The following is a 24,932-nucleotide window of genomic DNA, read 5'->3' on the forward strand; positions in this document are numbered from 1 at the left end:
GCACTTGCAGATGAAACCACAGCCAGGATCATGTCAGTGGAGGAGGCTGAGGCATAGGGGAGGTAAGAGTACAAACAGGCCTGCAGGAGCAGGATTCTGACCTAAGAGGAGGAGTGAGGAAGGAGCAGCGTGTACAGAGAGGCTCCTCTGAATATTTCCCCAGTGACAGAGAGCAGGCCAGAGGCAGTGAGGTCAGCAGATAGAGTCCAGAGCCCATTGACAGCTGCTGGTTTGACTTTGATGCACCATCAGCGTTCAGCACGCCGCTTGCCCGCCCCCCCCCCCCCCCCCCCCCTGCACTAACCCGCAAGCGTGTGCGCTCAACCCGAACGCGCACTAGCCTCTCATTATGCCGCCCATGCAAACTTTGTCTCTTTGCAGCTGTTTAATGGCCGCACGTCTGTTTTTGTTTGTTTCCTCGCCATAAGATTATTGCACCTTTATGGTTGGTCGGGGGGTTGGAATAATCCCTGGCATCTGTTCAGAGGGGGAGGGGTGTGTGGAGAGCCAGAGGTAGAGGCTCGCTTCTTTTCTTTTTTTTTTATTTACCAGACCACACGGCCCCCTATTTCATCTCCTGCCGCTGAGACTGTGGCTGTGGCTGTGGCTGGACTTTTAAGACAAGAGTGATGGAAGGGGCTGTGTGCTAATAGGCACAGAGGTCACAGAAGGAGCTTCCCCACTGCCATCTATTCCTCCCAAAATGAGCACTGGCAACCGCACCTGTCTCTTCCAGAATAGAGGGGATTAATCTCATCACTGCTCTGTTAGTGTAATTTACTTACAAATGTATGCAGAACAGTAAGTTTTCTGTGACGCTGGTAGTAAAGCTTCATTTTTTTCTCTGCCTTTGCACAAAGGTCTCTTTGCTATCATAAATCTTTGCTGACCATATGTGAGTGCTGCGTTCAATATAAAGTTGGCACAACATTGTAGTTGTAGTTGGCACAACTACCGTTACATTTCCTCCATATGTTTTTAGTTGCAGGAAGCTGTTTTTTGGGTTTTTTTTTTGCTCACTCCATCAACAAAGCTTTGCACTGTGGCTATTGGTGTATTTTTCCCCACTTTATTGTTCCTTCTTCCGTATAGCAGAAGTTATAAAGGAGAGGAGCCCTGAGCTCCTCTTGACAGCCTTACCCCCTCCCTAGCCTTTTCTTAATTCAAGACTCCATCTTGTCATGGCTTTGCTGCCTCCGGTCGTTATGGCAGGAGAACAGGAAGTTAATCAACGCAGCATTATCTCCCAGCCTGCACCTGGAGGCAAGGGTGCCAGTCATGCTACTACCCCCTCCCCATCGGGACCCCTGCCAGCCTGGGAGCCCCTCGCACCACAGTGCCCTGCAGCAGCCCCTTGGGCTATCTCTGGTGTGCCGTGTCTCTGTGCCAGGTCACACTTGTGACACAGCCTTGATGAGCCAAGGGAAGCCAAGCTCCTTGTGCTAGTGCATACTGTTAGTGTGTGTGTGTATGCCTGTGTGTGTGTGTGTGTGTGTGTTTGTGTGTGTGCAAAGAGAGAAAGAGAAAGAGGAAAGAGTCAAAAAGAGAGAGACAGAAACTGGCTTGGTTTGTGTGATAGCTTTGTGCTGCCACTTGTGTCTCATATTTTTCCTATTTTTGTTGTAGAGTAGCTGGTGTTATTGCAGACATTATTGCCCCGTGTGGACAAGTGAAGTAACAACACACATAGTCCCAGAGGATGCTTTTACTCAAAGGCAAGCCCCACAGAACAAACAAGACACCAACACGTTCACACTTAAAGGTTTGCTGACACTACCAACATGTGTAGAGATGCACATCCTTAGAAACTGAATAGATGATATTATTGTGGAAAGATGGCAGCAGGTCTGTCCTTGTGTCCCAGCTCTCTCTGACAGTCTGAGGAGCTGACAAATGTTCCTGCTGAAAAGTGAATTGCTGGCTGTCGCTGGTAATCATTAGGTTGTCTGGCAGCAGCCAAAGTGCTTTTATTTCTGCCCATTAGTTTGGTGAGAAAATGGCCGGGTATGGTCTGGCCTGTTCCCCCTTACTCTCAGACTGACGCAGTTGGCTGGGAGAGCTCGGGCAACATGAAAGTGTTTGAAGTATCTCTATTTATGCCAGTGGCGGTTTGGGATTTTTTTTTACGTCAGTTTCTATAGCATCTCTGTGTACTGACTCCAAAGGATCCACAGCCTTTCCTGAAGTAGCCGTACGCATGCATGTCAATATTGTGAGAGTGGCGTGTAATTATTATTCAAAGGTTAAAGAGTGGATTGATCCATAGAGGAGTGTCAAGGGCAGATCAAAGGGATTTGGGGGAGGATCGGACCAAAAATGTTAAAAGCTACTCACTCTCAAACACCGAGACGTCAATCTTTCTGAGAGCACCTTGATGTCCTCAGAGGAGAACTTGATCAAAGCTCTCCTAACAAAGATCGTCTCAGAAGATGATCTGACCTCAGCTGCATTCCACTCCTATCTCTCACTTTTACCAATCTCCATTTACCTGCCTGAGCTCTCCGGCACTGCCCCGTTTCCGTCTTCTCTGTGTTTGTGCTGCTGGTTAGACTGTCTGAATAACAATGAAGCAGTCTCACCGATGTATTACAAACACAGGCGAACAGTGATTAAAGATGACATATCTAAGCCTCACTCCCTTCCTCTCTCCTCTCTTCTCTTTTTCACAGGAGATCGCAGCTTACTTGATAACGTTTGAAAAGCATGAAGAATGGCTAACGACGTCCCCTAAAACAAGGTAAGAGAATTACACTGCTGCCCTCCTTTAAAACCTAAGTTAAGATTCATAGCCTTGAAAGTATTACATTGAGGCAGCCAATATTTCCGTTTTTAGATTTACATGTATTTTCTTGTACTGAGCCCAAATCCCTTATGCACAGCTTGCAAACCCCTTCAAGTTCAGCACAGGATGTTTAATATTACAAGCTGCTGATGGCAGTTCAAAAAACTTTGCACTTTTCAGATAAACGATAGAATATTAATATTGACTAATAATTGCCTTTTAGCAAGCCAATTAACATAACATGCAGTGGTGCAGCATCTGCTGTGAATGGTATGCTAATGTGTTCCTATCTGTCTGCACATTCACCACTCAACTAATAACTCTGTTGAAGCTGGGGGTGTTTGTCTAGGTCATAAGTTACACCTACATTTGGAACAAAATGCCAAGAGCTACTGTAATATTTGGAAATAGAAAAATGGTGCCAGCACAGCGATGAATTCATGTTGTGAATATATGCAGATAGGTATTTTCCAATCAAAAACATTCTCACTGTCTTATTAACAAATTCTGACACATGAAATTGAATGTCAGCTGTGCTTTGAAGTCATTTTCGACCGTGACAGTATTGGCTGTGATATAATCTATCTAGCTTTGTGTTAGCTTTCCTCTACATCTGACACTAGTGGACAGCTCTTTGTTTGACTAGCTTTGTCTAATCTCTCCATGTTGGACAGCTCTGGGTTTGACATCCTTGACCTCTTTTAGACTGTCTCTAATGTTACCGTCACACTGTCAGACCACACCATCACTCCCCTGTCACAGAAAATGCAGCCTGTTCACACAGTGTTCCCTTTATTATAGTTTACATGTTCATGCAATGGCCACTTGGAGCCAGCTCATTATGTTAAACCTCTCTGTCTCCCCCCCCGCTGTCTCTCTCTCTCTCTCTCTGTGAGCTGGTCTTGCTATGCTGGCATTATTAGCAGTCCTCATCCATGTGTAAATGGACCCTGGGCTCCCTGACATAGAGCCCATTCCTCTCTCCCCCCTCTCCACCCCTCCTCTCCTCCCCTGCCTGGGAGGGACATTGATAATAGTTCTGCATAAAGACACTGCCAATTAGAATACATTTCCTGGTGTAATTATGGAGCATGGGCCAAAAGAGCACTGTGCTCACCTTTTTTTATCAAGACCAACCCCCCCCCTCCCCGCCCGTACCCTCCAACTCACAAAAAATGAAACCTCAATGAAGTGAGGTTATTTTAGTCGTGAGATACGGCCTACGTATTTGGCATTAGGCTCAACATTATTCCTCTCTCCAGGAATATGAGTAACTACAGGCGCGGTTATCTTGCTGTAGTGTAGTAAATGAAAGTAAAGAACTTTAAAGGGAGTGTGAAGGCTGTGAGAATGTTAGTAATGTCACAGCACCAGCGTGGAAACAACCTAACAATGACACTACTCCTGAGACTTGAGTGACTTTTGGTCCGGTGATTTGCAAGCCCAGTGGTCCAGAGGATGCTGATGGCCACAGACAGTCATCAGTGGCTATCACCTGTGTGCTGGTCTCGGCTCCCCAGGGTGCTAGAGCCCAGCAGTTGACCCCCTCCCACCCCCCACTCCCACCCCCCACTCCCACCCCCCACTGTCAGGTCCCCAGCGTAGGTGCTGATATCTCAGCAGACGTGGCACAGAGGGACAGCCCTTGGGACACAGCACAGAGCACCGAACTGAAGAAGAACACATCACATGCTTTAGAGGAGCCATTATTACTTTGGCGTGTGAGGAGGCAGGGGGAAATGCCTGTGTGAATGCCTGTGTATGTGTATGTGTGTGTGTGTGTGTGTGTGTGTTTCTGGACAGGAGAAGCAGGGATACAGGTTGTCAAGCGTATGTGTTTTCCCAGCTGTCAGTGAGAGGGTAGAGCATAGTGATGGATGTTGGGGCAGGGGGCGGGGGGGTAGGGGGGTGAGTGGAAGGGCACAGCGTATATGTGTGATTGATGGGAGCTGATTGATGGCTGGCCTCTATATGCAGCTCTCTACTCAAGGTCAGAGGTGAAAGGTCACACTTAGGACACCTGTGGTTAAGCGCTGCCTTATCATTTGTCATCACACATCTTGTGTGTGTGTGTGCGTCTGATGGTGGGTGTGCTGCCTGCATGTCTGTGTGTGGGTTGACCCGTGTGGGGAGCAGGCTAAGCAGGCTAATTCTCCCCCTGCCAGGGCCTGTAGGCGGGGTCAGCGGGGCACAATGGGAGGCAGAGATAAGCAGCAGGGTCATGCATGGAGAGGCGCCGCGCCGCATGGCTGCTCCGCATGCATGTAACGACTCTGACACACGCAGGTCGTAAACATGCGAGTGGGCCACAGCCGGAGCTCAAGGAGCTGACGCCAGCTGTTTGACCAAGGTGACACGCAATGCAGGACATGCCCTGAATAGAGATGGCACCCTGTCAACACGAGGAAGATGAGATGAATTAGACCAATTACATGTGCGCACAGATGTGTTTTACTAGGCCGATGCTCATGCTCCATCAGTTGGGCCTACATTCACACTGTATCAGCTAGCTGGCTTTATGTGCTAGCTTTTGTTTGGGTCCGTTTCTGTTTGTTTATCATTTCAAAATCTGAAGCGTGCCAGGGGAGAGTGGTGGAATGCTGAGTGATTGATGTGCCTAGCTCTAGTAATACACATTCCCTTTCAGATAGGAAGTGCAACAGCGCTTAAAATCAATACTAGTGTTCTCCCACTGACTGCTTGAACAGCACTACAGCTAATTCAGGCCGCACCTGTCAGAGCTGGGGAAATCTTTCCCTACTCGGGCCTTACACTTTAATTTACACCCACAGCCTCGCTGACTTCCATTTCCATTAAAGGGAGAGCCTGGCATTATGGCTTTAATGAAGGCCGCGGCCAGGCTGTGATTTAAGATGGCCGTTACCCTACACCTCCACTCCACAGGGGGGAACACACTTAAAGGGACAATTAGGATTTTCCTCTCCGACATCCTTGCAGATAGCTATACTCATTCTTTCTGCTCACCTTTTTAAAGATGTGCCCATGCCGGTTCAGCCGGTGGGAGCTGAGGGCTGCTTGTGGGAGGAGAATGAGAACAAAGAAGGATGGCACAGAGATACTGTGGCTCCAAATCCAGGCGGTTAGATTTGATTTGACCTCATCATGTGCCTCACAACGTGGCCTCGTTGTGACCAGGCATTGTTTGTCCATCATAAATGACACAAATGGCTCCTCGAGGTGCCTTCTCAGAGGTGTTTGTATGCTGACAGCCAGAGAAACTATTGACTAGAGGGTGTCACAGAGTGGTCTGCCCTAAGAGGTAATGGACACCTGCGTGTCGTATAGAGATAGCTCGTTATCCAGAGCATCCTTCAAATGGCACATATTATGGTTTCATGAGCAGACCAGTCACACATTAGTGTCTCTTTTTTCCAATGTTTGTTTTATGGGACTGTGTCTATTAACAGCAACCCATCCCAAAGCACAACAGAGGGAGTGCTTCTAGCCCTATCATCCAGACCACTGTGTGTGTGTGTGTGTGTGTGTGTGTGTCACGTTCTCTCTTGTAGAGTATACAAACATAGACTTGTTATGGCTCTTGGAAACTAACAGCTAACTAACATCGGAGCAGCGGGCTGTGTCAGCCATTTGCCTCGACTTCTAGACAAGCATGGAACACGCACATTTACACATGTGCTTGTATGAACACACACCGCAAACACACACATACACACCCCTCTTATATTGAAACTATCAAACAATAAGCACCACTCCTCGGAGGGCCCTGCAATGACACTGAACCTAGCCGCCCCCACGTCCCAGCGCAATAGCCCTCTCTCCTCCCACATCCACATCCACATCCACAGCAAAAGCAGCAGCACTCCAAAATGAAACCAAGTCCCTTTAGACAGCTTCCAAAGACAATGCTTTTATTAAAACCTACAGCAGCGGCGCCACCCCAGAGGCGCGGGCACAACAACAACAGAGTAGAGCAGAACCGAGAGGCAGCCTGAAATCTACTAATGACTGTTTGTTTGCTATTGTGTACGACGCCTGTGAATTTGTGTGCATCTGTGGGTGTGTAAGTGTGTGTGTGAGAGAGAGAGAGAGAGAGAGAGAGAGAAAGAGAGCGAGAGGAGAGAGAGAGAGATTGTTTGTGTTTACGCATGTGTATACGTAAATGTACTCTTGCGTATGCACACAGTATGTCTGCGGGCTTGAGAGAGAGTGAGCGTGACTGCGCGTTTGAATACACGTTGTGGGTGAACATATGCAAGCGTTTATGAATGTGTTGAGATGGTTTGTGTGCACTTAATTGCCGGTGAAACTGTGTGCGGATGTGTTTTGCATTGAAAATAGGGTGCATGTATGGCTGTGTGTTTTCCCTGAGAGAGAGATGGAGAGAAGTAGAATCTGGGTGAGGCTGCCGCTGTGAATAAGACCTCCCCAGGCCTATGTGTAAACTCTCTTTCTGTCACCTAGTCTGGCACATGGTGTGAGTAAGTGCTGGGCTTTCTGTGTCTGTGTGTCTGTGTGTCTGTGCGTGTGTGTGTTGGTGGGGGGGGGGGGGGTTGATGTGTAGGATGTGCCTGAGAAGGGCGTCTGATGGTGTTTGGTCCTAATGCTTTGTGGCACTCGTTGGCTGGCAGTGGTTCAGAGGAGAGTGGAAAAGGACAGGAGCAGCAGGAGAGAGAGGGAGACATAGAGAAAGAGATAGCGGGAGGGAGAGACACAGACGGAAAGAGAGAGACAAATGCAGAAACAAAGGGAGAAAGAGATAGAGAGGGGTATTAGATGATATCGGATTGAACAAAGACAGGAGGACTTTGTAGTCACACATTTTGTTCTAGTGTCTTTGTGGAACACATATGGCACTATATCGAGCCAGTGTTATGATATGAAGCCAACATGTCAACCACAATGCAAAGAGACTGTGAACTAGTGTTTTCTCCTTTATTATCCTCCACAGTAGTATGATTTGTCACTGTGCTTTTTCTGTCCTTCTTATATTTGTCATTTTTACCCTAACTTGTCATGAGTAAAGTTTAGTTTGTTGCATAGTGACACCTCTTCCCTGGCTGCTTCATTCTGGTGGGCCCTGGAGGACACTGTGTCCCAGGCTGCCGCCCCCCAGCCAACGGCCCCATCAAGGACAGCAATGTCCGCCTGGGGCCCTCAGGGCTGGGGGAACAAACCCACCAGGGACAGCTGGGAGGACAGGCGAGAGGTATACACACAGAGGATGAGGAAAGAGTGAACGAAAGAGTGAGGGAGAAAATGAAAAATGGCCATCGGAGGGAGAGTGAATATGATGGAGTGAGAGCAGTTTAGAAAATGGAAACATGTCGATAAGAGTGGAGAACGGACGAGACGGAGATGGGGGGAATCGTGATGGATGGGGTGAGGAGGAAGAAGAGTGAGGGGGAGAGGGTTTACGCAAACAGAAGGAAAGAGCAGGAGAAAGATGGAACAGGGGGGAATTGAGCAGACAGAGGGAGAGAAAAAAGAGAAAAATAGACTGGGTAAACAGCAGATAGAGATGGAGGGAGGTGAGCAATGGATTCAATTGACAGATGGAGAAAAGTCCTGTGGTTTTGGGGCATGGGAGGGAGAATGCAAACGGTCAATAGATTACAGCTAGTGCTGGGCCGAGTGCCTGGGTCTGAGACTCCTGGCCAACTTAATAGTGCCTCTTGTTTGTCTGTCCTCTAAAGTAATGCCCGAGCCGAGCCCAGGGAAGCAGCATGAGCCTGAGGCTAGTGGGAATGGACAGGGGACTAGATATATGTTAGTTCTCATCCCAGCTGCTGTATATTACCCTGGCCAGCCTGCCCACCGGAGACTATTCAATAGAACATAGAACATCATCTAGCTTTATCGCCTTTATTCCCCCTACACCCACCAGGCCTGCTGCTGAAGGCCAGAAAGGACAGGATCAACTCTAGGAATTAATCCTTTTTATTCCATGTCCCTTTTTGTATGGTAATAGACATTGAAGTGTAAGACCAGTTTCTACCTGTATGGCTGTATAGCTTTTAAAAAGAGCATTGGAGTGAGAGATACCTTGCTCATCGATGGGGAAAAAAGCTAAGGTTATCCAAGCTGAGTAGTATGGCGCAGCACACAAAGACAAAGCAGCATGAAAACAAGCAGGCCTTGCCTCGCTCGCCATGCCAATGTGGTGGAGGAGGAGGGGGAGGAAGGAGTGCAGCCAGTGGCTGGCCACAGGAGAGAGGGGATAAATAAATAGAGGAGGAAGTTGATGTCAAGCAGGTGTTCAAGGAGAAAGTGTCAGCCAAGCGGGCCGAGATGGGGAGAAGTGCTGCCTCTGCAGCCTGATAATAAAGACTTAATTCAATTAGCGCTTCTGCACCGGTGAGCAGCATGCAGGCTGGCTGTCAGGGAGCGGGCCATAGACACAGCAGAGCACACCCTCCGCCACCTAGACACCTAAACCACCAGCCCTCCTCCGACCCAGCACTTCTCTCTACTCTTTCTCTCTCTCTCTCTCCCTGGCTCTCCCTCACACACACACACGCACACACACATGCATGGTAGACCCAACGTATTATTCACACCTGAGTCACCGAGCAGTCCAGACACTGAACCCTGCCTACACACCTCTCCTACACACACACACTCAGACTCTCAACACACAGACACACTGCCTCATCCCTCACCCTCATCCCTCCCCTCAAACTAAAATCTCTCCAGCTCTGCTCCCTTCATCTCCTTGATTCTATATTTTCAGCCCCCCGCTGCTCTCCGCCCCCTCTTTGTTCCCTCCTCTTCCTCCTCTAGTACACAGAGCCCCACTCTGCTCTGTTGGTTCCGGGTGACCGTATGTCGGCTGTGGCAGTGAGGATTGCGAGCTGCGAGTCCCTATTTTCAGTGCGTCACGCCCCGGCTCCCAGCTGGGTGCTGTCCTGTAGGCATATGGTGTGAGCGGATCCTGGATCCCGGGCCTCTCCGACGCTCTGGAGGGCCCCCCAGTCAAAGACACCCCCCCTCCGCATGCCAATGCCTGGAATCTGGTTTACCACCACCTTAGGGTGTGGCGTGGGAACGTCTGTTCCTGATTGGTCAGTTCAGCAGCCCACGAGTGGCACAGTGGCACCAGGGAGCAGGCTACAGTCAGGCCTCCATACACACAGAAAGGTGGAGGAGGGGAAGGAGGAAGAGGAGGTGGCAGAGGAGGAGGAGGAGGAGGAAGAGAAAGGACAGGACACACAGCTCCAGTCATACTGTTTGCTGTTATGTAAAGAGAAGGAGAAAATAGGTCCTGGATGGCTGCCAGAGAGCTGGGTGAATCACCGGCAAAGCACAGGCACGACATGGGCACACACACACACACACAAACATAGACACATACTGTCGAACACACACACACACACACACACACACACACACACACACACACACACAGAGGCACAAACTCACTGGCACACATTCTGTCCCATTTCTTCGCCCCAGCTGAGCTTCACAGTACAGGAAGTACAGCGGATGATGAGTTGCCGCGTGGCACCGTTCAGTGTGTAGAAAAGGCAAATGGCAGGAGTGACCCCATGCCCCCTCCTCATCATTTGGAGACCAAGAAGGAATAGCAGCCTGGCTAGGTAGGGGCCCTCTGCTCCCGGGCCTGCTTTGCGGATCACACACTATTATGTACAGTAAGCACTCACAGGTGTTCATATCCCCTTTGTTTACGTAACCTCTGCCCCTCACCCCTCCACTTGACCCCCACAGTATGCTTCTCCCCTCCCTATATACATATCTTTCTTGCCTTTCTATTTTCTCTTGTTACCCGACCAAGCACTAAGCTGCTCTCTACAGATCACTTGCTCACTCGGCATAAAATACTGTTATTCTGACATGTCTGGAAGCCTGGAAGATAGTGAGCCTGTTGATTCTGATGAGACGTCTTCATTACTTCACATACAGTAGATAGACCCACACCCCCACCCACACCCCCACCCCCTTCCTCAGTGCTTTACCCCAGGCAAGACCCTCTCTGCTTAAACTGCTTCATTACAGACGGATGGAGGATGGAGTGGGAGGAATGTGGAGGATAGCCGTGTATTAATTTTGCATCAGTGAATTAATTAAATCAAATATAAGTCAATTGATAAATTATTCAAGCCTTTTTTGTCATGTGCATTTGAGAGGAGTGAGGGGAAGGAAAGGTGAGAATCATTTCAGATTGGAAAATTAATATTCATAACTTTCTTTTAAAATGAAGTAAGAAAAATGGCTATCAATTCGAGTTTTTTTAAACACAGGTTTAATTAAGAACATTTGAGAGAGACAATCCCCTCGATGTCTCTGAGTTGTCTGTTACAGTTCCCCATAATTCACTGCGAAGGGCTGATTTCTGTCTTGTCCTCCTGACCTCGCTCGGCTCATTGTAATAGCTGCTGCCATCCAAATCTCGCTACCTCTACACATTACCACTTGACTGATAGATTTCTGAGAGAGATAAATGAATCAGATGGTGATGAATCTCCCTCATCCACATCATAGGTAAAGATAATTAATAAACCAAATCCAAAATGCCTGCCCCCCCCCCCCCCACCCACTGCCGCCTTACTGAGAAATCTTGTATTCGTTTACTGTATTTTCAATTTTCCATCATTTTTCAATGCAGTCCTTCATCTTTATTATTTTTTTTTTTTTGTTTGCTAGAGGGTGGGACTGGAGAGAGTTATGGAGACAGGTCTGTAGAGATTTAAAGTAGTCCTGCGCCTGACCCAAAGAAAAGCATTGCTGGATACATTAACATGATAGCGATATGATTATGTCGGAATGGACATGAAGGGTTTCAATTATTTACAGGTGATGTGCCCGTTGAATTGGCAATGAAGTGGCTCGTAAATTACCCCCTCTGTCTAATCAAGCCTCCAGCGGAATAATGGAATAAGTCCTGCCAAGCAGGGAGGAGACTCTCCCTTGTCTCTCTCTCTCTCTCTCTCTCCCCCTCTCCCTCTCTCTCTTTCCAGTATTTGGGGGTGGGGGGGTTGGGGTGGGGGGGCTTGTTCCACAGTGGAATGATGACACTTTCCGAATGACATTGGTAGAAAGGCAGGAAATGTGCCAGTGAGTGCAGGTTTAAAACCTCTCCACCGCGCAGTGCTTTACTGCGCTTTATGTCACCAGACAATGATACGGTGACAGCCAGGCATCAAAATGTGCAGCACCAGCACCTAATGTGCGCCTTGGTTTTGTGCTTGAAAGAGAGAGAGAATGAGACAGACGTACAGACAGCGAGAGAGAGAGAAAGAGAGACAGGCAAAAGGAAGGCTGCTGTAAAGGCCGGCGTGGTTCTGCTTTAATGCAACCTGTCCCAACAGTGAGAACGCTGTCCAGCCTGGAGACGGTGGAGCAAACAAAATACAGCCCACCACCAGTTGCTGGCTCTCCTTCAGCATCTCCTTCTGAGGGGCACAGCGGCGGGGGGCTCTGCTCACTTGACTGATGGCTCCTTTGATTAAAAGGAATTAATTGCCGAAGCGTTTAATAGCCTGTTTTAATGTGTCTCCAGTGAGTGTGTGTGATTTGTGGCATGTCCTGCTGATATGCAGACTATCTGGCAGGATTGATGCAGCCTACCAGCCCTGCCCACCGTGCAGAGGAGTCTGCCAGTAGGCACCGAGCCGCCTGCCCACCTCCTCTCTCTTTAACGGAGACCACCATCTTGACCTCAATGCTGCCTGACCCTTTCATGCACCCCCGCCCATGTTAAACTCGCACACGGGTTCCCAATTCTGTTGGGGTTATAGTGTATTAAACCTATTTTTAGGAAACAAAGACAGGGATTCGCCTTCCCCACCCACCACCATCACAATCCATAATCACCTTAGGCGGTTTACAGTAGAGAGAGGGGTGGGGAGCGAGAGAGAGAGAGAGAGAGAGAGAGAGAAAGAGAGAGAGAGAGAGAGAGAGAGAGAGGTAGAAATGACAGGAAGATGGAGAGGCAGAGGGGTAGCGAGATAAAAGTGAAACGTAATGGAGAGAGAGTACCACCTACTGTTCTGGTGTCTTCTGGCAGAGAGAATCATTTTGAGGGGGAGACAGGGTGGTCTGTTCTGAGCCAAAGCCTTAGCTCTCTCTCTCTCTCTCTCTCTGTCTCCCTCTCTTTCTCTCTCTCGCTCTCTCTATCTCTCCCTGAAGAAGTGAATCTGGGGTGACTGCACCCACAATTAGGGCATGAGAGGATTAGTGGCGAGTGGGAAGGTGGTTGGGGGCTGTTTTTTGTTTGTGTGCTTACTATTTGCTGCTGTGTATTGTGGCGGTGGATCCGCAATTTTTTTTTTTCAATCCCCATGTTCTCAAAAATAGAAACATCACAAACAACATAACAAGCTAATGTGCAAGAGGAGGAGAGGGCAAAATAAGGAGTCCTATGTGAGCTGTGTGTGTGTGTGTGTGTGTGTGTGTGTGTGTCAGCAGTTGTGTGCAGTGAAGATCTCCAACTTTCCAAGTCCCCGTCACCACGTAACACATCCTGGGAGCCTGTTTACTCTCTTTTCCCTTCTTAGTTCCTTTACAGATGCCAAATCCCTAGCAACCCCAAAAACGTCTGCACGTCCCCGCTCACTGCATCCATTTCAATTGCATTTCATTTTCCTACAGACAAGCACGGAGCGCACAGGGGAGACTTAGGGTTATCATGAGTTTAAAGCACTTAAAAGCTTTTGGCCGTGCTGACACTCTGAGATGCAAGGGTCCAAGGGTGCAGGCCATCGTCGCGCTCCAGTTTTCAGAGAGAAGTAACTCCCAGATGTGTTTTCTTTAGTGTGTTTAAGTGTGGGTGTGTGTGTATGTGTGTCTTTGTGTGCTGTATGCGTATGGTATGCATATGCAAGCAGTCCCTCTCTCTGTTGGCCTTGCCCCACGCCTCCAGCACTCTCCAATGTGGTTCGTGTGGCAGTAAATATTAGGCAACTCTGCTCCACAACAGTCAAATTCTGTATCACAGCATCTTATGCTGACTCCTTAGAGCTCTCTCCCCCAGGTCACACATGGAATTTAAGAGCTTTTCTGAGGCGAGGAGGTGTGACTCGGCTCGGGAATCCACTCTTTCTCTTACTCTCTCTCTCTCTCACTCTCGCTCTTTCCTCTCTTGCTCTCTTTCCCCCCTGCTTTGCTGCTCCACTCAAGAGTCGTGGGGCGCACACTCAGCGGTAAACCAATTTCATTTAGTATGTTTTCACATTTTTATCCAATCATGGCACGCTCAGAGGTTCCAAAAGCCACATGACGCTTTTATTGGGGGCTAATTAAGGATCTGTGATTTAATCCATGTAATTCAATAGAGATCAGTGGTGGGTGTGAGGCTCGGGCTGTGTGCATAGGGAAGTGGCGTTGACGCATTGCAACCCCTGCTACTTACCGACGCAACAGTGTCAGAGTTGGAGGGTTTGGGTTTAGGGTTAGGATGCAAGTATGGTGTCCACACTCCACCTGATGGACAAAGAGGGTACAGAGGCTGGAGGGAGCGAAGGGTATCAGGAGGTTATTTAAGACCTGTGCCATGTGGCTCATATACCTGGGTCCTCGCACATGCACAAGTTGTTCTTACTGACAGCCTGAGCCACAGAACACAGGCACCCAGGTGGTTTCCCTGCCACCAGCAGATCTGTCTGTACCCAATGCCATCCGTTCTATAATTGCCTCTCGGCTTGCTCATTGTTCTCATTCATTTGCTTCTCCGCATACGAAAAGTGGCTGAAGTGCGTTCGATTGTTAATGTTGTTTTTCAGAAGTGTGCCTACATCATTTCGAGCGAATGATTGGCACGGATTGCCTCATTACAATTGTTCACACATACAGTTTCAACCCTCAAGAGTGTCTGATAAGTTTTAGCTAAGTCTTGGACTGTGATAATTTCGGTTGCTCTCACAGGAGGATTGATACGCAATGCCAGGAAGCGCTTACTAAGCCTTGTAGTGAATGACTAGAGCGGGAGAGAAAGAGAGAGAGAGGGGGCGAGAGAGAACTGTCTGGCTAGACGTGCGTGGCTCTGTCCTTTCCCGGCAGCCCTCCCAGCCCTCCAGCCAGCCAGCGTGGTGACGTAGTGCAGAGCAGAGAGGAAGCAGCTGAGCTAGAGAACAGTGTAGGGTTGGCTGAGGTGAGGGATTGCGTGCAGGGAGGTGTCTAGACGGGCCGGGATAACGGGCCAGACAGACAGAGGGAAGGAGACTGGCAGGGGAGTCTGGGCCAGAGGCGGGCCATGTTGGGAGCACGGCTTGATGGAGGCTTTATCTAGAGTCACGTCTAGTCACTGTGGACATCATCCCCTGGACACTAAAGGAGATGGCACAAATTGACAGTTGACAGGGAGAGTGGCCACTCGAGGCCCAACACACAACCACACACACACCCCACACCCCCGCCCCCTCAGTCAGCGACGTCCTTCTCTGTTTCTCCCCCGACTGTCTGCCTCTTGACTCCAGTGTCGTGACGCATGTAAAATTCTGCAACATACCCCAGCCTAACCGCTGAGTCAGCCAACCAGCAAATTTTAATTGTTCTCTGTGTCAACAAGAACTTACATCGTTTTATAAAACTAAACCTCTGGCAGTCGTCCTATATCTGCAGCATCTCAGAGAATTCCTGTCTCGTTGTACCGCGCTAAACCACATGGCCTCCGTCTGTAGAGTCACAAAACCAAGGAATCTCCTGACTGTTTCCACAATACTAGGTGAGAGGTTTTTTGTATTTTTTTTTCTGGCTGATCTGTGGCAGATGAGAAGAGTGTGATGACTAATGTCTCCTTCGTGGAGAACTTCGGCACATCTCCCCACCTCTCATTATGCCTGAGCCCTGCGACAGTTTGGAGGGCGTCGGAGGCACCGCCACGTTGGCCATATGCTTTCCGTGGCTTCTATCTGTCAGCATGTCAGGACGTGGCGGGGGTGCACTTTCCTGCACCAACAGAGGAGTAGAGCGGAGCGCTACAGGAGGGCCTCATTACCACCGACACCCCGCAAAAGAGACGCGGGGACGGGCGAGCAGGCACACTGAGCACTGTGTTTAGAAACAGAGGGTGAGCCATTTAAAAGGCTCTCAACCCAACCAGCCCCTCCTCCCTCCCTGTAGCTCCTTTATCACAGCAGAAAATGCGACACAGGATTTTTTTTTTCACGTAAATACTTTAACTAATTAACAAAGTAATTAAGGTAAACAAATTGATTGTTGGAACATTTTGGATTGAACTTTTGCCTTTCTGTGTCTGTCAGGCTAAAATCCCTCCCTCTCTCTGAGTTGCCATAATGGAACTTAAGTTGTAGTCCGCACTATCCAATGGATCATTGATTCAGCTAAACAAAGCCAGAATTGACATTTATTCTTCTTCTGGCATTTGAGAATATTTCACAGTCACCGCCTTTTAAACGACATGGGTAATAAGTGATTCTGCATGCGTGATGTGCGAGCGTGTGTGTTTGTAGTATTGCTTTATGGAGCAGTGTTTGTGTTAGTCCGAACACCTTGCACTTTTGCTTTCGGGGCTGTTCATAGATCATTTGGCTCTTAGTAAGGGTCTGGAGAGCACAGTGTTCCCAGTTGTGTATGGTAATTCACTACAGAAAGTGGCAAGGTCTCTCACAATTTTCAGCCCTCCATCACCATCGATCCATTAAATTTACGTTGTGAGCCTGCTTTCAAATGGTCGAGGCAGAAATCAAACTCTTGCCCTTGACAATCCGTAATCTATACTGTCTGAATTAGGGTGCATTAGTGATCTGGTCGCTTCTCACTCAGGTGGTTGAAAAGCTCAGTGGAGGGAGTCTTCATTAGAAATCGGGGGGAAACTTTAAAATAGATTTTCTTTATGACTTTTGGAGGAAGACATTATTGTTCAAAAAGTTATCTCAACTCGGGGAAAGTCACTTCTCAGTTGACTAATGACTGTCAATGCAGCTCATCTAAATCTCTCTACTTTATTTTCAAGCTATTTTGCTATACTTTTCTGTAGAGTTGCTCTAGCCATTCAATGGGTTTATTTTCAATATGTACTCATGTAGAAAATGTGTATTTAAAATGGATGAATTCCTGTATTCCATATAGACATGATGGGTGGCTCAATCACAAATCCCTTAATATTAGCATATTTGCATTCAGCTACAATATCCTGTTCTAATAACCATGTTATTGTAGGCCATGAGTACATCTATATCTGAAATATTCATGATGTTTAATATCATCACATAACCATGCACGGAAGATGGTATAAAACCTCATATTTAGTACCATTATGAAGTGAAATTGAAAGGGTCCTTTTATTTTACTGCTGATATAAACTAACTGCTCATCTGTATTATCACGATACACGTGAAGCCTTTGCGTCACAAGGTTGTGACTTATTGCAGTGTTTCATGGATACAGCCGTTACAAGGTGTTCAGCCATTGTCACTGTGCTGGATACTGTAGGCGTGTGCTCATTTACACTGCGCTCTGGGGACAGCAGGTACGCAGGTCCAGGTGGGCCAGGGTTGAGAGGGTGGGGCTCAGCATGGTGCGACACAATGCTATGCCATGTCCCCTAATTAAATCGCCCGGTCCCATGTAGCGTGGAAGCTAGCGGCTCGGCAGATGTAGCGCCATGTTAAACTTTATGTTGCTTGAAAATGGCTTCCGTTCCAAGTGCATTCGAGACAGAGATGGTTTGACTGTAAAATGATGTGTTTTATGGCGCCGTTATCGGGGCGATATTCCTTAAAGATGCAGCGCTGCGCACTGTGGCATTCTCCGTCTGCAGGAGGGAGCAAATTGATATGAACAGATCAACAGAGCTGTGCCCTTCTGGACGTCCTTGGCACCATACTTGGCCCCGCAATTGATTTCTTTCCATATCTCCTATGCCAAAAAACTCTCATTCAGAGATTTTATACTCCCACTGCTGACACATTTTGTTCTGGTTTGGAGAGTATGTACTGCTGGGATGTCATTCATTTCTTCCCAAATTTCTTTCCACAGCTTTAAAGTAGCCAAATAGTATGGCAACATATTGGAGAGTGGATTTGTAACATTTATTCGTGTGTGTGTGGGTTTGTGTGTGCGCGTGCGTGTCTGCGCGTGTGTGCATGTACATGCGTGTGTGAGAGCATCTGTCCGTGTATGAGTTGCCAGAGGCAGAGAGATTGCTTTTGATTTAGGGGCTATTGTGCCTGACTTTTGTGTGTGTTACATTGTGGCGGTGTGTCCTTCCCTTGCCTCTGCTGTAGCGGGTAAGCTCTCTCAGTCCAGCACTATTCCACACATACACACACACACACACACACACACACATACCGTGCCTTGGCCATGCTCCATTAGGTGGGTTGTGTCTTAAACAGGAGGCTGACGTCACCGCTTGGCTAGGGAATATAGGACGGGCTGTGTGTATATGTGTGCGTGTGTGTCTGTGTGTGGTTGTGTGTCTCCGGTCTCTGTTTTATTCTCAATGTCCTTATTGTCTCTCCCAGGGGACCCCCCCCCACCCCACCCCACCCCACCCTCCCCTCTGTATTTGTGGCCTGCTGGATTCTATTGATCAGCCTGTGAAAGCTGGAATCTCTGAAGAGGACAGAAAGAGAGAGAGAAAGAGAGGGAGGGAGAGGGAGAGGGAGGGAGAGTGGGATAGAGAGATTGTTTGTGATGTTTGTGTGTGTGTGTGTGTGTCCATGAATGTGTGCGTGCGTGCGTGTGTTTGTTTGTTTGTGTGTGTGATTGGTGATCAAATAAGAATAGAATAAAGGGGATCTGGCTCCATGCCCAGCTATATTACAAACTTTAGGTCTCACGTTTATTAGTCTCATTGCCCATTCGCTTTTATGTTGTTGCTATGGACACTTAACCTTGTGTGAGCTGCCTCTGTGTGTTGCTACGTTTTCAGAGGCTGTGATTGATTGTCAGCCATGACCGTTAGGCTTTACGGCCAGGCCAAATCGTCTAAAGCCCTATTTAATAAACCTTGTGGTTGACTTTCAAGTTGTAACGGAGGCAACTAGTCCGTGAGAGGAAGAAACTCAGAGAAACTTGGGGGTGGAAGGCCAACAGCTCACGGTGGTCAGGGATGGCAAACTCCAGTATGTGGTGGCATTTTATAAGCTGCACTCGCAATGTTGATGTGTGTGTGGCTTCTCAAGGTTGACAGATGTGTAAATTTTTGTTATGTGTCTCTGTGTGCGTGTGTGTCTGTGCGTGCGTGTGTGTGTTTGTGAGCAGTCGCAGTGTCAGTGCAGAGGGAGGTGTGAATGGAGGTTGCCTCCCACAGGGAGAGACTGCTACTGTTCAGACCCTCCCTCAGGGCCGCACCACCGTCAGCTAAGCTCCTAGTAACACAACACAATACAATGCTGGTACTATCAACATGGCCGGATCAGCTTTTGTTGCTGTGGGAGGCTGGAATTCCGCCCATAGATCTGACAGTCTTGCTGCTGAAATCTGGCCAAACTCCAAACCCTTGAGGCTTCTTAGGTTTTACATAAAAGGTAGAACCAAAATGCAGAAACACCTGCATGAAGAAGCTGGAAACTCTGTTATGTTGTCTGTGTGTGTTGTCGTGTTTGATTGTGAATTAATTGCATCTTTGTTTTAACGCTGAAGGGAAAGGAAGGAAGGAAGGAAGGAAGGAAGGAAGCCAAAGGGAAATTTCCATGTGTGGACAATTCTGTTCTATTTTCTATTTTCACTATACTGTATTTCTATTCTATTCTATTCTATTCTATTCTATTCTATTCTATTCTATATGACAGTGGCTCTGTAGGCATGTTGTGTCTTTTTTCTGGCATTGTTTTAGACCACTCACCTCCTAGAGGGCAAGGTCAATGCTAATCACTGCTTACGCACTGTAATGAATGAGTGATCATATGGGCCTTCCATCTTTATGACGGCAGTGGAAAATGTCATCTCAGACTTTGTTTCAGAATATCCCATAAATGCACAAATGGGATCCTCTGTAGTGATTAAGGAAGCCTTGACACATGGCTAATGTCGTTATCATGCTGTTCAAACCACTGGGTGACCATTCCTGCCTTGTTGATAGGGGCATTGACATCCTGTAAGGCACTGTTCCCATCAAGAAAGAAATGCATTATGGGATAAAGCCGATCGCTCAAAATCATTATATTAGTAGTAATTAGAGTTTGCCTGGCCATCTAAGGGATGCTTCAACCTAAATCGTGGCAAGAAATGCGCCCTGCAGTACAGAGCCACTTACCCAATGTTCATGTCACTATTTTGATCATTTTCTCAACATGTCTTATAACAACAGTCTTCTGACAAGTCTGTAATGTTCAATATCTGTAGCAAAAAGATGTGCACATCCACAGAAGTTGACCAGGTGCTGGGTATTACACAATCAGCACCATCACAAAAGAGAAAGAAAAGAAAATGCTCGCACACTGGAATGATGCTCATTTGTGTTAATTTGTAGCAACGTTTCGACCTCAGTTGGTCTTCGTCAGGCAGAAATATGCAGCGTTGCAACAAATAAACACTAAAGGAGCATCATTCCAGTGTGCGGGTATTTTCTTTTCTTTCTCTTTTATGTTCATGATCTGTGACACCGAAAAGTCTGCTCAATAATTGATTTGTTTTCTATACAAAGCTTATCTAAATTCACAAAGTGCACATGTTTTGTTTGGTCCCATTCTTACTTTATTCTCCAACAAACGGTGAATGAGGCACAAAACAAAGAGTCCCTTGAAGAACAAAGTGAACATGCCACGCACGGCGACGGACTAGAGAAGACTCCCATCCCAACGATTGCATGCTTTCAAGACAGGGGGAGGGGAAAGCATCCTAACAACAAAATGATATAAATTACCACCGTTATGGTCTATACGGTTCAATTTAATGTGCTTGTAATGATAAATTATTTTGGTTATGAATCTAAAGTGGACCTGAGTGCAGTCGGAGCAGCAGGACTGTTAGAACAATTGCAGCTGTCTCCCAGGGCTGTGGCCATTAGTCAATAAATTAGAAAGTAATTAGTTTCTGCTTCTGTGGCTCTATTTGAAGCGCTTCACACAGGTGTAATGAAAATTTATTGGAGCTGTTGATCCGGAGGAGAAAAGAAAAGTAGAGGATTTGTAGCGTGTGATTGTAATGCAGGATTTCCATCTGCCTCTCCCCTTCTTCGCTCGCAGCGACAGGTAAAGTTAGCCATGATGACCAGCATAGTGAGATTTGGCTTCGACATAGAAAGCATTGTTAACATGCCAATTAGCTAGCAGCTATGAATATTTCATCTGTGGATACTTAATAAGAAGCAGCTTATTTAGAATTCATGGCTTGAAAATGCTTTAGCACCAGCGACAAGACCTTTGGAGAGAAGAGCTAAATGAACGTGACCGTAATCAACCCCCAGACAGTCATGTGCCACTTTCTGCCCTCTCTGCTCTCTTTCCTTTTTCCCTAGCCTTCTCCTCTGTCTCTGGTGGATAGAGCAACTTACAGTCAGAGTACACAGTGGTTATATTACGCCTTATGGCCATTTATCTACCTCTCCTAGATAGATAAATAGGCACTTTATTCATCCCGCAGGGAAATTCAATTGTCACAGCAACAATACACATGCAATACACACTGTACCAAAAACATGATAATAAAGCTGATAAAAAATAACACATTTTATTTGCCCCCTTGTACAATCAACCAACCTATTAGCATATCAACATATGGCAGAACAGCCCCCCCCCCCATCAACATTTGGCACAGTAAACAGTGATTTTACTCCCCCACCCCACATATACAACTCATAGAAGTTACTTAGCATGTTACCCCAGTTGACACACACACACATATTGCACATATTGAACATAATGCCATATTGACATATTTACACATACACAGAATGTACAGTATATATACATTTGTCATATATATTTGTCATCATGGCACTTTTATGTCTCTAATCCTACTGCAGTGCACCTGCTGTGTTAAAATTGTCATTTGTATATCCATATTAAGTTAAAATGTTAAAATCTCAGCAAGATTATCTCTACGCTATAGTTTAACAATGTCCACTGTGCTTGCACAAGCCTATTAGAAAGGCAGCTAGTTCCCTAGACTGTCTCTTTTGTTCTGATTCTGTGTGCTTTTTGGCCAGCGGGCGTCTCATCACTCTCTGTTCTCCATACAGCACACTCATTTTTTTCAGTGTCATTTGACGTACAGGCTGTGTCTTCTCACTCCGACTTTCACTCAGACTTTAGGCATCAGGTTTACCTAATTGAACAGCTTCACATTTCTCTTTCATGCCATTGTGTGCGGATCAAGGCAGTCGCACGCTGCTCTTTGTTGGCAGACAACATCAAGGCTATTTGTTTTGTCTGGCGGAATGTGAGGTCAACAGGAGAGGGAGAACAGAAATTGGAAAACGCTCGCGCAACTGTGATGTCAATGAACGCCATGAAAGACAGACAGAGGGAGGGAGCCGAGGCATATGGGAGAAAAAAAATTAGAGGGGAGAAAGAGAGATGAGGCGGAGAGAGAGGAGGCAGTGAGGAGATGGAGAAACAAGCGCGGGGAGTGAAGTTGTGAGGGGAGCAAGAGAGAGAGAGAGAGAGAGCGGAGAGGACGGGGAGCGGAATGAAAAGACGGGATGGACGGATGGATGGGGACAATGAGGCAGATCGGTCCCAGCCCAGGCTATGGCCAATTAGAATAAAATTAGCTGGACCTTGGCAAAGGCTAGGGCGCACAGTAGGGCATGAAGAGAGGGGAGGAGAGGTGAGAAGGAGGGTGGGTGGAGGAAGGGGAGGAGCAAGGGAGAGAATATCCTGGTGATTAAAACCGAATGATTAGTGGTGTGCGAGGCAGAGGGCTAGAGAGCCGGGGTCACCTGAGCCTGGAGGGAGAGAGAGGGTCTAATAGTAATGAGATCAACCTTCCCTCTCCTCCTCTTCCCTCCTTCTCCTCCTCTCACCCTCGCACCGCCCCAGCCCTCTCTGTTCTCTCGCTCAGACTCCATCTTTCTCCCCCCGCCATTTCTCTCCATCTCCCACTGCTCTTTATTTACACATTCTCCCTTTTCCCTGTCCCTCTGTGCACCCCCTGCCTCCCTATAGTAAGCCCTATTACCATCTATTACTGTCTCTCGCCTTCGGCCAAAGCATGTGCTGTCGTTATTGTTGCTGGAGATAATTCAGTGGTTTTCTGTTGTAATAAGAAAAGCTTAATGAGCAGTTGTTTATCTGTAGTCAATCACGAGTGCAGATCTGCAGGTGTATGCTAATAAATGGATTGAGCTGCAACAAAACCTCGACACAATACTGGCATCTGTCGCAGTGCACAGATTCCCCACGCGCTGCCCGTTTCAGTTTTCCTAATGAAGCCGGAGTGTGGGCAGAGGGACCAGCTCATTCCTAAAGCGGCCATCGACTGAGAGAGAAAAGGAGCGTTTTGGCCGTGTAATGGCATGCAGACGAATGATAAAGACCAGCCTGGTTTCTACGCCAGCGTCTCGCAGAGGAGCCCAGATAACAATGATAGGAAGAGGAATCCCCAGGAGCGTGTCCGGGTCCAACAGGGTTTTGAGTTGCTGTAACACACTGAGCGGGACATGTGGGCGTCCCCTGCGCACATGTGCGCACGTGTGTTTCAGTGTTTATGTATGCAATTACATGCATGTGTATGTGCAAGAATGCGTGTGTGTTATGTGTGTTTCCGATTGATAATGAGGTCTGTCCCTTGCTAATGTCTAGACGTGGCAGCATTCATGCATTTACTGTGTGTAGGCATCCAAACACAGCCTGGAAAGGGGGGAGGCGGTACTACTGTTGCTCTGATTTTCCCGTTCTCTGCTCCTTGCAACACCCTGCCAAACCCCCCCCCCCCCACCCTCAACCCCCCAACCCCCCACCCACTACCACCCACCCCTGCCTTCGCCTCACCGCCTGCTCACCAGGTCCAGTGATGGGCCACCTGTTGGAGCCCCACCAGAGAACATTTGAAAACCCAGCTTCATCTATTGTACCAACCTTCTGTACCTGCCTTCTCTCACTTTTCTTCCTGCCTCCCTCCCTCTCTTCTCTTTTCTTCCATCTTCACTCTTATATTTTCTATCTTTCTTTCACTCCTTCCCTCTTATTCTCAAGCCATTTGGGGTCCCCACAAATCTATTTCTTGTTCTGTTTTCTCCCTCGGATTGCCTCGCTGTTCATCCACTGTTTACGGAGCAAGCCGCTCCAAGCACATTATATGTGGAGCTTATAGAGTAAACGCTTTGACGTCTTGGCTTCCTGGCGCCTGCATTTTCTCGGGCTCATCTCAGCGCCGTGGCGATATCTGGGGAGGCCCTCTCAAGTGGCGCGCCATTCACACGGGTTAACTTTTTCCATTTGTGAAGAGCTTTGTGAGAATAGACCCCCCACACACCTAGAAGAGCAGCAGAGCAGTTAATCAGCTTCTCCCTGTGACGTCCGCCATGAATGGGTAGAGATATCATCGTGTCTTTTTCCAGGGAGGCAGTCGGGCTAACACCAATACGCTGCGAATCAACAGGCAATCATGCAGAACATACAGAGAGCTCCGATAGCCTGGGAGGAGAGAAATCCACCCATCTCCCAGATGCTACTCCAAGCCCCAACTCGCCTTAATTACAAACCTTTGCAAGTTTCCCTAAATTAGCATCGCCTTCTTACTGTGGGCAAACTATTTTCTGGCAAGTCAGTATTTTTATTAAAACACAGTTGGATAGTTTCTGCCAGAGCAAAGCCTTGATGTTTCTCTTTATTTTAAGTGTCCTCTTTCTTTCTGTCCCCCCATTCTCTCTCTCATTCACTTCTCTCTTTCTTGCTCCCTCCATCTCTCTCTGTCTCTCTCTCTCTCTCTCTCTGTTCTCTTTCTATCTCTCATCTCTCTCTCTTTGTCTTGCTCCCCTGCACTAGCTGAGTAGAATTTCCTCTGCAGAGCGGTAGACTACAGTAGGCCTGTCAGCCCTGCAGGACTGTGGGAGATCAGAGGAAATGTCAGAAGTCTGGTGGGTCTTTTCCACACAGACCCCACTCAGCTATGTGGTTGGAACCCATAGAGAGAGAGCAAACACAGCCCCAGGTCCAGGCCACAGGCCCGCAGCCATGAGAGACAGGGAGGGGCCTGGCCACAGTCAGACAGAGAGGCCAGAATAAAGAGATCTATCTACAGGGTGGATTGGTTGGCAGGAGAATAGAATACAATTCTCTTCTGTGTGTGTTCCACTTTA

At 47.7% G+C, this 24,932-nt stretch overlaps 1 protein-coding gene across 1 annotated transcript in view; it reads left to right on the forward strand.

Moving 5' to 3' along the window:
- The window catches only part of camta1a (calmodulin binding transcription activator 1a), a 270,441-nt gene that overhangs the window by 118,056 nt on the left and 127,453 nt on the right, over positions 1-24,932 (forward strand). Inside the window, exon 4 of the mRNA XM_071894528.2 lies at positions 2,670-2,737. Coding sequence (XP_071750629.1) covers positions 2,670-2,737 — 68 coding nt within the window. The remainder of the gene's footprint in view (positions 1-2,669; positions 2,738-24,932) is intronic.

This window comes from Centroberyx gerrardi, chromosome 14 (assembly GCF_048128805.1).
Source record: "Centroberyx gerrardi isolate f3 chromosome 14, fCenGer3.hap1.cur.20231027, whole genome shotgun sequence".
Classification (NCBI taxonomy): domain Eukaryota; kingdom Metazoa; phylum Chordata; class Actinopteri; order Beryciformes; family Berycidae; genus Centroberyx; species Centroberyx gerrardi.